This window comes from Chenopodium quinoa, unplaced genomic scaffold (genome assembly GCF_001683475.1).
Source record: "Chenopodium quinoa cultivar QQ74 unplaced genomic scaffold, ASM168347v1, whole genome shotgun sequence".
NCBI classification, from domain to species: domain Eukaryota; kingdom Viridiplantae; phylum Streptophyta; class Magnoliopsida; order Caryophyllales; family Amaranthaceae; genus Chenopodium; species Chenopodium quinoa.
The window spans coordinates 1,668,308-1,680,733 of record NW_018743285.1 but is presented as its reverse complement, the minus strand read 5'-3'; the positions used below and the strand labels follow the sequence as shown (position 1 = coordinate 1,680,733).

General features: G+C 33.3%; 2 protein-coding genes across 2 annotated transcripts; one reads left to right on the top strand and one right to left on the bottom strand.

The window, feature by feature from the left end:
• Positions 1-377: 377 nt before the first annotated feature.
• Positions 378-1,039, bottom strand: LOC110735620. Its single transcript, XM_021915807.1, has 2 exons — positions 793-1,039; positions 378-688 (listed from the first exon to the last, which is right to left on the bottom strand). The coding sequence occupies exons 1-2, from the start codon at positions 1,037-1,039 to the stop codon at positions 378-380; spliced, it is 558 nt and encodes a 185-aa protein (XP_021771499.1).
• Positions 1,040-3,659: 2,620 nt separating this feature from the next.
• Positions 3,660-9,275, top strand: LOC110735682 (5-formyltetrahydrofolate cyclo-ligase-like protein COG0212). Its single transcript, XM_021915868.1, is given in 7 exon segments — positions 3,660-3,851; positions 3,853-4,104; positions 4,194-4,284; positions 5,405-5,631; positions 7,900-7,975; positions 8,662-8,787; positions 8,875-9,275. Coding segments are annotated over 7 exon segments (1,116 nt in total). The 3' UTR covers positions 9,027-9,275.
• Positions 9,276-12,426: the final 3,151 nt, after the last annotated feature.

Here is a 12,426-nt window from a genome sequence, read left to right as displayed (position 1 = left end):
AATTTTAAGACCCTTACCTGGACTCTGCGGGTCTAGCAGGGTTTGGGTCCTAAGTCCAATTTGAGTCTTTTGTCAATTTTTTTCCAAAATTTAGTTCTTTTTTTTTTGGGTAAGTAAGTATTATATTACCAAAGGAGGGCAAGCCCTCTAGCCCAAACTACAACAGCCTACAAAAAAGCCACACTCCTCCAAACCAAAGCGAAAAATACAAGCTAAGAAAGCAAAACAAGCAAACTGCCTACATAGGAATACAAGCTCTCAAACTATATAACCATTTACAATGCTTCCTATTCCACTTCCTACTAATGAGCTGTTGAATCCTGTCAACAACCTCCCTGCACACTATATTGCTTAATCTGTCAGGGTGGATAATGGCTTTATCCCAAAGATCCTTTTCCTAGCCCACCAAATGTTGTAAGTAAAGCCGTAAGAGCAACCAGGCCTACTTTCCTTCTAACTTTCTCTTTCAAGCTTTTGCTCCAGTGTTTCCAAGAGCTATCAATCTGGAAATGTTGTTCTGTGATGTTTAACCAAGCACTGACTTTCGAAATACAACATCTGCTAAAAAAACGGTCAAAGAACAAGTGATCTCTGGTATCAGGTTTCTCACCACACATAAGACACTTATCATCAAAGCACACCCCAAACTTGACCAGTTTGTCTCTTGTTTTAAGTTTGCCCTGAACAACTAGCCAAGCCACAAAGGAATGTTTAGGAATATTGTATTATTCCAGACCCCAGCCAGCCACTGAACCTCCTCAATCTCTCCTTGCAGCCACTTATACACATTACCAATACTATATCTGCTAGTATGCCATCTGGTATCACAGAACCCGGATTTAAGCTCATCTTTGATGTTACAGATTTTCTTCCAACCTATACCATCATACTTTTTGGGCTTATAAGCCCACCACTCCTTACCCTTCAAGTATACACTGTGAACCCACCTTACCCATAAGGAATCTTCCTTAGCAGCCACTTTCCACACATATTTCCCAAGAGCAGCCTTGTTCCACCTCTCACAGTCCCTAATTCCCATCCCACCTCCCTTCTTTGGCCTGCACACCTAGCTCCAGGACATAGGAGGGCTCTTGGAGAGAACAACATTCCCTTCCCATAGAAAATCTCTACAGAGTTGGTTGATCCTAAGAATCACAACTTTAGGCAGAAGCAAACATTGAGCCCAGTAAGTATGAAAACTCATAAGCACTGAGTTAATGAGCACAACTCTGGCAGAATAAGAGAGATTTCTGCTAGACCAACTATGAATACTAGCCATCATCTTATCCACCAGTCTATCATAGTCTACAATCTTAAGGTATTTGGCCTTCATCCTTAAGCAAAGCCACACAGCCTTAAAATATCAGCTTGAGTTTGAGACTCTACATTACCAAAGTACACTGCTGTCTTCTCTTTACTAGCCTGGAGACCAGAGATCTTTTCAAACATTCTCAAAGCTCTAATTAGGTACCCCACAGAAGAGTATTTCCATAAGCAAAAAGCATAAGGTCATCAGCAAAAGCAAGATGGTTCAGCTTTAAGTCCTTGCATCTAGAGTGAAATTTAAATTTCTTCAACCCACCAATCTTCTTCAACAGTCTGGCCAAGTACTCCATTACAATAACAAACAGTAGGGGGGACATGGGGTCTCCCTGTCTAACCCCCCTTTGACCCTTGAAGAAACCATACATGCCACCATTCAGCAGGAGAGGATAAGAAGGGGAGGAAACACATTCCATTATCCAAGTAATAAACTGGTTAGGGAAACTAAGAGCCTGTAACATATCCTGTATAAAACTCCAGTGCACTGTATCATAGGCCTTCATCAGGTCAACTTTGATTGTGCAACAAGGAGCAATTTTAGGTCTTTTATTTTTGTGTGTGTGTGTGTGTGGTATCATAAAACAATATATAATAATAATAATAATAATAATAATAATAATAATAATAGATTGATAGATAAATTATTGTAATCCATAATTATAATTTAAATCTTGTAAAATTAAGTGGACAACTACAAAATTAATAGCTACCATTGTGTAGTTGTCTTTCATATAACTCGATTTCATCATAATCTTACAAAATCAAGATTCTTAAGTTTTTTCTAATTTCATTTTAATTTTTTTTAAGTGAATGTATTGTGCAAGCCTATGTATGGGTCTAGGTAGGGTCTGCGTCTAAAAACATTATACTTGAATCTTTACCCTACCCGATGCCACCTAGACCCATACTCTATCCGTACCTATAGGGTCTAAATAAATAAAACTCATATTCGTAATTTAGGGTAGGATTCTGGAATTTGTTGTATACATCAGGGGCGGAACCAGAAATTGTTTATTAAGGGGGCTAACTTATAATATATAATATCATTAAAAAAAATCTACATAATGAAAATATTTGAAAATGAAAATTTAATGCTTGGAATAGTAGTATAACCTTTATATAAGAAATAGTATAATTGGTACAAATATTGCAAAGTAAAATAAAAAATGAAAGTTAAAAAGTGCAAAGAAAAATAAAAATTGAAAGTGTTGGGAGTAGGTTTCGAACTTGGGATGGAGAATAGATCTCATTACCAACTAAAACCAACTGAGTAAAGTAGAACCAAATTTGCAACATTTAATATATAATCTCAACCAAGGGGGAGGCCAAGGCTAGGGGTATAAATGAGCTGATACGTTCGTAAACTACTCGCAAACAAGCTCGGTCAAAGCTTGATCAAAACTCATTTGTTAAGCTAACAAACAAGCTTGAACAAAAATTTTAAGCTCGTCAAATAAATGAACAAAGCTCGAACAACGTCATGTTCGACTCGGTAATGTTCATGAACAGCTCGTTTAAGTACATAATAAGTTTTTTTTTAATGTCCGATTAAAACTTGGACAATTTATATATCTTTTATTCATACATATTTGTAAAAAGTACTAATTATTTCATCATGTAAAGGCATGAAAACTCCGTTGGGTTAAAATGTGAAAGAAAACATTAATAACAAAGTAGGGCTCATTTATTTAGTCAAGCCCAATTTAATCCCGTTTAAACTCAAACTTAAATTCGATATGCAAATGAGTACGTTCGTGAACAAAGCTCGAATAAGCCAAATTCTTAGCGAGCCCAGCTCGAACAAGATTTTTAAAAGCTTGTTCAAGCTCGAGATATTTCGAACACGAATAATTCTTATCAACCTTAGCTCGAACAGACTGAAACTCGGCTCGACCTGGAACATTTGCAGCCCTAGCCAAGGCTACCCCAGCCCCCCCTTGGTTTCGCCACTGATATGCACCAGGGTACACCGTACACCTAACTAACCTGAGGTTAGTTTTTGCTCGTCATTTGATGATTATTTGAAAAACAATCATCAATATAAGAACAAAATACTCATGGGTGTACGGTGTACGCGAGTGTATATAACAATCTCTCGTAGGATTCTGGACCCACTGTCATCCCTAAATGAAACTCCCAAACGTGAGTAGATTTTTTTATTTTTTATTTATTTATTTTTTTAATCCATCTCAAGAATTAAAAAACATTAGAAAAAAGAAAATAAAGCAAAATAGGAAATGTAAAGTTGTAAACTAACCCTTTGTTCAAAACACAACAAAAAAACAGTTGTAAACTAACAGCATGATCATCCCTCATCATAACAAGTTAACAACCCAATGGACACAATTGCAACAAGAGTATCACTCTTCTCCTATCTCTCTTCTTCACCTCTTTCTCTTCCCTACAAATTTCCAAGAACCCTAATTTCAATTTCAATTCCAATTCCAATTTCACTAACTAACTCATCCAAACAAAGAAGAAATTACACATTTCCATCAATTTCAAAATTGGGTAGTTCCCAGAAAAAACAACACTGAAATCTTTGACGAAGCGGCATTCGAAGCAAATCGCCTCACCCTTGATGCTAAAGCTCGAGAATCAATGGCGGAAGCCTCTGAAAAAGAGATGAATGAGAGTGAAGATGATGACCCTAAAGCTTGGAAATGGAGAATTAGGAAAAGGGTTTGGGATTTAATGGAAGCTCAGAATATTGCTCAATTTCCTCGACCTGTTCATCATCGTATTCCCAATTTTGTTGGTGCTCCACTTGCTGCTAACAAGGTATTCCATCAATTTTATACCCTTAAAATGTTGTTTATCTTATGATATTTGTGATGAATTTTTATGGGGTTTGAATGAATTTTTGGCAGTTGGGTGAATTGGATGTGTTTCTGGGGGCGAATTGTGTGAAGGTTAACCCGGATTCTCCACAGAAACAAGTCAGAGTCTTGAGGCTTTCTGGTTGGTGGTTGTTTTTAATTCACTGTTTTGTTTGGTGTTCGGTAGGTCTTGTATATAACGGGTGTATTGTATGCAACATATATAGTAAGGAGTAACTGAAATCGTGTAAAAGTCTATTATTTGTCAAAATGATTACTATGTGATTTGTGGTTTGCGGGTGACTAAACTTCTTGTATATAAAATACACCTGGTGTTACAAGCTTTTGCCGTTGTTGGTAGTTTGGGTTGCATTAGCTCCTCCTATTACTATGGTATTGAGATGACCGTTGCATTAGCTCATTTTTAGTCGTTGCTTATGTTGATTTGTTGAGTAGTGAAGGATTTGAAGATTTGAGGGTATCAAAAACTTGCTGGGAATTGCTGTTTGAAATTTACCTATGTTTTGTTGATAATTGCTTGACCTTCAAGGTTTCAGGCAATATATATTATGTAATCACACAAAGTAAAATTTGATGGATATTTTGCTTCGTCCCCACATTGTGAAAAAAATCTTTGAATGATTATATGCTGTGAATTAATTGGTTAATCTTTGCTTTACAGATAGAGTTCCAAAGGAGAGAGCTTCTGTGCAACTATAGTTTATGGGGGTTAGGTTTTGTATATCTGCCCCCTCTTATTTTAATTTAGGGCTCTAGGCTTGTGAGCTGTTTAACCAAAAAGAGGAAGCTTAGAACTCTTATACTGAGTGGTGAATAGTTGAATTTTCTTAATAGTGCAAATCTGTGAAATATATCTTACATTTCAGGGAACAATAGATTTATTTTCTATAAAGTGGTTTGAAATATGAAGTTCTGAACCATATTAGAAGGCAAGTGCAGCTCTTAATAATAGATGGCCATCCCCGAATTTTGTGTTTGCTGTAGACCAATGTTAAATAATGTTTCAAATCTTGATAGAGTTGACACTACAGAAGTAATATGGAAATCCATCATGTTCAAAATTAAAATTGAGAACGTCTTGTTTTTATAGCAGTCCATAAAGATCTTCACGTGCTTGTATGGTTAAGGGGAAGTTTTTAGTGTGTTTATGGATACCATTTCTGTTGAGCTGCTTAGCTTATATTTTGGTCTTCTACTATTTTCTGTTCACTCAATTTCTTGAGGCTGTTGTGTTGATGCAGAGGGGAAGAAACTGCTGACTCCCCAGCCACGTTTGAGAACCGGGTTCTTTTCTGTTCTCGAGTCTGAAATGCTGACTTCGAGCAATATAAATGAGGCGTGCACCTCTGTAGGTGTAGCAAAATATGGAAGGCCAATTGGTCTTGATGAAAAGATCAAAGTAGACTTAATTGTCATTGGTTCAGTTGCTGTTGATCCGAACACTGGAGCCCGGCTTGGGAAGGGTGAGGTAGTTTCCAATTGCTATGATGTTTATATTCTGTTTCCATCTCATGTATGTTATATTTGGAAATTTTTTCGTAGCAATGGGTTGCTTCTATTTATTATTTTCTTTTATAGTGATTTAGAGGCCTTCTATGATCAATTGACCATTGCATGAGCGTAATAAGCGGCACATTCATTTCACTCAGGATGAAAAATCTGATAGTCTTGATCAGTGATTGTTGAGCTGCTATGAATTAATATCCTTTTTTGGCATTTTGCTGTTCCAGTTTCTGTCTCTTTAAAAAAGGCTTTAATAAATTAGGCTATCGATTGGCATTCTTTATTTTTAATGGTGTAACTGTGCTCTTAGTCTTGTCAGCTTTCCTATATTAGCTGTTTGGAGATTAAGATTCTACATTAGCTGTTCCTGTGCTGTATAATTGAAGTAACTTTACTTATTTAACAAACAATTTGTAACCCATTATTTGTATTGCCGGAGCAATGCGTTTGTCTTGGTCTGTTAAAATGCAGCCATTTCTTGTTAGCTTTTTTTTTTTCTTTTCTTTTTTTTAAGAATGGTTTTCAAATCCCAATTGTATTCTCAAAATTGTCTTTGAAGATGCCATAAATTAGTAATGATTCTGCTCCTTTTGGATTGTATAGATTAGCTTATTTAATGTTCTCTGAATCTGGTAGGGTTATAGAGAAACTTCATTTCTTGAGCCAGATTGTTCTTCTAGTTGTTTTGACTGAATTAGAATTTCTCTTTCTTTTTTCATTTGGTAGTAAGAGAGAAAATTTTATTCAATCATAAACAAAAGTACATTAATGTACTGTAAAGCAGAGACAACCCTTCTAGGAAGGATCCCTTCCACTAAAAATACCCAACCAAAATAGGCATCAGCTTTATAGAACCAGTACCAATTACAAAGAATATATCCTATAATGCAAAGCAAGCTATAGAACTGTAGTCACAAAAATTATAGGTCATCCAGCCAAATCCTATCAGCACTCAGCAGATGAAACATTTCCCCCATGATCCCTTTTATTCTACTTCTTATAGCTCTCTGAATTTCCATTATTGCCGAGGCCACAGTAGGTATTTTTCCTTTCCAAAGAGCTTCATTACTTGTTATCCACACTTTATGTACAATTCCTGCCACTGCTGCTGCTTCTAATTCTTCCTGAAACTAGATATATTAGCTCTCCTGCCAATCCACCCAAGTAGCAGATACAACTATATGTAGGCCAGGTTTTAGCTCTCCTTCCAGTTCACCTGGTTTCTTTATATTTCTCAATCTGTGCTAGTTTTATCCGTCCAGGCCTTAATTCTTTTGTTATACTGCATGTGTAAAATATTATACCATTTTTTTTTTCCTAATTTTTTAAAATACCTTTAGATATATGAAGTACTATTTGAATACTGCATGTGTAATTACTCTTCACGCTATTTAATTACCTAATATGTAGTAAAAAGCATAAAACTTGAGAAAATCCCAATAACATTTTACATGATACTACGTATCATTTGTTTTTATAGTAGAAACTATTGGTCAAAGGCTATGTAAATATGGTAGAACAAAAAATGAATAAATAACTAGATGATGAGTAAAATCCCAATAACATTTTACATGATATCATTTGTATTGACCATATCATTTGAATGAAAACTTTATAGTAATTCATCCTGAAGCCTTTGTAAAATCCATCTTTTTTGTTCCTCCACATTTATTTTCCCATTAATTTTCGTCATCTTTCAATGTTTTTTTCCTTCTTCTATGCTTCATAAAATTCTTTTTTTATTCTATATTTAACAACTATAATCAGCCCGAATCCGGCCCATTGAACATGTTTAGGCCTGTACCACATCTTTGGATAGATTATGTATCCCACCTTCCATTTGAGATGTCCCTTCTAATGATCCTTAGCCATCAATAAACTGAAATTTCTTGACCACTTGATTTATAATGCCTTTCATTTGCTTCTAGCAGAAAAAAAGATAACCGTACATTTTGGTTATCATAAAGCGGTAGTTATACTTCCAGCAGCACATTACTCTGAGCCCTTTTAAAATTATGCATTTCATTGATCTAAAACAAAATTTACATGCATGAAAAGAGTGGCATATATTAATGCCATCCATATTTCTCTTACTGGTCTGATCTTATAATACATGGACTGTGGAAAAGCCTGTCTTGCTTTTATTTCATATCTCTGCAAGGTCTTTTGATGATTCAATGTTTGTGAAGGCTAGCTTTTAATGTCCAAAGTTTTACTGTAAATTCGTTGATAGGGATTTGCTGAACTTGAATATGGAATGCTGCGTTACATGGGGGCGATTGATGACTCTACCCCTGTCATCACTACAGGTATTTCTGATGTTCTTTAGTTTCTTTTTTTTTTTTTTTTTTTTTTTTTTTTTTTTTTTTTATCACAAATGCCTCATTTTTATTGTATAGTTTTTCTACAGGGACTGAAAATGTGTTGACAAGACTTGACATTTTAGATCTTTAAACCTCACCCATTTTGATAAATACGGAGTAATTTGTCAAGATATGTATTGGGTTATGACATAAAAATATCATTATTAGATTTACCTTTAGATAACTTTTATCATTAATATAGCTTTAAAAGTGATATAAATCAGCGAATGATAGAATGGCATGATCAAAGTTGACAGGTTTACCACAAACTTCTAGTTTTGCCTATTAGAATATTTAACTGAAATGAAGATTTTATTTTCACACCTCTAAATTGCAGTTGTCGGTAATGATTCTTTGTTTAAGAATTCCTTTTAAACTTGGCTAAATATACTTCCCCAGTTTTCAATATAGGTGTTTCTTCTTTTAATTTTGACTAAATATAGCATGTATGGGATCCTCAGATCTGTTGATGAGTATTATATGACGACGTGCCAAAGATTATATGTGCCACTTCATGTAAATTTCTCTCTTTTAACAGTGATATGGGAATTGAATCTGTAATTTCATTTCAGTAATTCAGTGATTATTACAGTGCTGTTTTTGTTTAGCTAAAGTAGTTTATGATATTGCAGTGCATGATCAACAACTGGTAGATGATATTCCGGTTGAAAAGCTATTAATCCATGATGTACCTGTCGACATCATTTGCACCCCAACACAGGTTATATTTACCAATACGAATATACCTAAACCACAAGGTTAGTGATGAATTAGTTTATCTTCCTAAAACCTTGCATTACTTCCAGTTGCATTTTTAAACCACAAGGTTGTTGATTCTTCTGCAGGGATTTACTGGGAGAAACTGTCTCCTGAAAAATTGGGACAAATACGAGTTCTGCGAGAGCTCAAGAAGAGGATCGAGAAAGAAACTGGGCAAAAGCTTCCGAGTGGTCCATCTGAGAAGCTGCCTCCCACTGCACAGCGAAAGCGTCAATGATTTTGTTTCCTTTTCTGTTCTTTTTACTTTTGTATATCTGTGTTACATATGTAATTACTCTGAACCCTTGCAGAAGCGCTTATGGTTCCAACAAGACCATAAATTGTAAATACATAAACGTAATTAATCTCATCTGAGATGGTCTTATTACTGGTTACTTTATTTATTTATTTATTTATTTTAAAAAAAAAGCTGTAAACAAGTTATTTTGATGACCTTATCATAAAAAAAAAAAAAAAAAAAAAAAAATGAAGAGTAAAGAATATCCATCCAGGACATGTACTATAGCATGAACATTGTGTGTACATAGCATCTTTGCCCATGAAAACACACACACACACACAAAAGTTCATTGAACACTCTCAATTACACAAAAGTTATTAAAAAGTTGAGTTGGTTGGATTAATATCAAGTAAGTGTCAATAGTATTCAAGTTGGATGGTTTCAAGTTTGATTTGATCAAGTATGTTTAATTTTTGGTCCCAACAAGTTAGATTACAAGTAAAGCGAATCAATATTAGACAATTTAACGGTTTAGGGTATAAACTAGCCAATTTATAGGTGAAAAACTTGAAATATGTTACTAGCATATAAATTCACACTTAAATGTAATTACACAAAGTATTGTTACATGAAAATTTTTAATTTTTTAAAAACGGCGATGTAAATAAAGACTAGTCATTATATCTTTAACTAAAATAATTCAAATAAATGATTGCTGATATGTGCTTTATAATAATAATAACAATTATCAGATAATTGTTAAAGCAAAAGCTGGAATAATTGTTCGAACCCTCCTTCTAGCGCTTTTTTTCATGCATTTTTTGGTTTTACTGTAACAACTTACAACTGAGATGCAATGGACTATATGCGAACAAAACGTTGTGACTTGTGAGTGGAGGTCTTACACTCTTGAAGCAATGCAACCTCCATCTCCTACCGTCTTCGGCTCGGTGTTTCTTAGTTCCTTCCATCCATATTTCTCTAATCTTAAGCCATGTAGACCACTTGAAGTGAAACTGACATGTATGATCGACATAACCATGAAATAATGAATGTATGTGCTTAATATTGGTGATAAATGTTGAATGTTGAAATGTTGATTGATTGATAATTTTCCAACCTATATGTTTTGAAGTTAAACTAAATGACTCATCAACTCGACTCCTACTTATTATATAGCTTAGAATTCCCATAAATAGTCTCATAATTATCACTGTATTTTCATATAAAGAAAACTTACACTTTTTGGATCTTGGTTGGAATCGAGATCAAGAAAATGAATATTATAGAGAACAATTTCACCATTAGAGCTTTTTCCCTTAAACTTAAATTCCCAATTCAACTTCCTTCTAGTTGAGCGTTTTTCCCTTGAACTGCCCGCTTCTACAAACTGCATATAAGAAAATACAAAAATTGTGAATAATCCAATTTATAAGATAAAACTAAGTACAAACTTAAGGGTCTGTTTGGCATCGCTGTGGTTTTCAGTTTTTCAAAATCATACGAATATATCATATAATGAATTAAAAAAATTAGTCTAACTTATTAAAATCATGATAATTTTGAAAACTGACAACAAGAAAGTGAAAACACCTTTTTCTTGTTTCCTGTTTTTGGTTTTTTGTTTTCATAAAAACTGAAAAAAAAAAATTAAAATGATGCCAAACAAGCCAAATTACTTCCTTTATTTTTTTAGATGTATCACTTTTGGAATTGCGGACTCCTTAGTACAATAATAGAAAATAAGAGGATCATGTGATAGATAGATGAGAGAAAAAAAATTAAGAGGGTCATGTGATAGATAGATGAGAGAAAAAAAATTAAAAGGGTCATGTGATAGGAGAGTAATAGAGAAAATTTATTTGATTAAAAGGAAAAGTGATCGATGCATCTAAAATAATACTTTCATTTCTAAAAAGTGACACATTTAATATTAAACGGAGGAAGTTATAGAATTTGTTTTATTTATTTATTTTTTGACAAAGAGGAAGCTCGTAATAGACATAATCATATTAAGATGAGCTTACATTATCAAGTGGGTTTGCACCTTTCTCTGGCCTCTTCGGGTGGTAGCCGAGGTGAATGAAGTAATTGACTTCATTAAGAGATCTAAGTTGTAGGTTGGACAATAGATGTATATAAAACTACAAAGGAAGATACAACTAATTAGTCATATAAACTAGCTAGGGTATAATATGTAAATATCTTTACAACAAAGTAAGAAATTTTTTCATACCTTATCAATTCTTTTGTTGTCGTTTCGAACGGACATTATTATCATCCAATTTTGCAAGCGTTCATCAAGTTATTGTTATATTACTTCGCTATTTACTTAGATATTTGTCAAGCGGGAGCGACTAATTCTTCTAGTCTTGTTAATGAAATAACTCTTGCCTATAACTAGTGAAGGTTGCAACTTACTTGTGATTTTATATAAAATACAAGGATGCATTTAATTATCCTTAGATGGTATTAATTTTAATTTTACACTAGAATCATTTTGCCAATCCTTTTGTCCAAATATTTCTACTATTCAATTATTTATCTCCCACCCTCCCCCATTCTTAACTTCACAAAAAATTTCATCCTTTTGCTCAATTCTTATACAACATTTTTGTATATCTTAAAAAGTATGGAAAAACTTAATGTAAACTCACCATTGATTGGAGTTACCCTTTCTGAAGTAGAAGATCCACACTTTTCGTCTATTGCTGAATTGGTATGGAATTTTAATTCTCTTTTTCAATTTCTTATTAGTAAAACAATGTTCATTCATTCTTTGTATATATTAGAATTGAAATGAAAGATGGTTTAATTTAGTGTAACAATTTGTTTTATTGGTTGATTGTTTATTCTTTTTATTTCATATTAATTTTATATCTCAAATTGTTGATTTGTGTTGGTGATGTTTTTGAAGGCAGTGTTTGGTTTATTTAACACAAAGAATTTTTATCCTTTTTTTTTTTTTTTTTTTTAATATTATCAACTTCATTCTATTGTGTTTACTGTCATGAATTTTTTTTGCTATCACATGATTGATGAATAGATCTGGTTTTCTATCAGTTTTTTAATTTTTTTTGTAACATTTTATGTCACAATTTTTTTGCTATTGCTTATTAAATGAATCGAATTAAGTTTACTATGAGGTTAGTGATAGATCAACAAATCAATCCGATTACATTTTTACGTACCAACTTTTTTTGTAATGTTTTATATATATATCACGATTAATCAGCTATTTCGTATATAATTAATATTATACTTTCTTTCAGAGTTATATAGATTAATGAATAAACCATATTATTTCTCTCTCACCTTTATTTGTAACATTTTTTGGTCACGATTTATCTACTATCTTTTGTTAAACTAGTCAAAGTTCACTGGTTTTTTTTTATTT

Excerpts from the sequence above, each read along its gene's own strand:
- LOC110735620 (XM_021915807.1), bottom strand. The coding sequence starts at position 1,039 with ATGGGAATTAGGGACTGTGAGAGGTGGAACAAGGCTGCTCTTGGGAAA. Across the intron at positions 689-792 it reads TACTAGCAGATATAGTATTG|TTGTTCAGGGCAAACTTAAA; the intron begins GTAATGTGTATA and ends TGGCTTGGCTAG.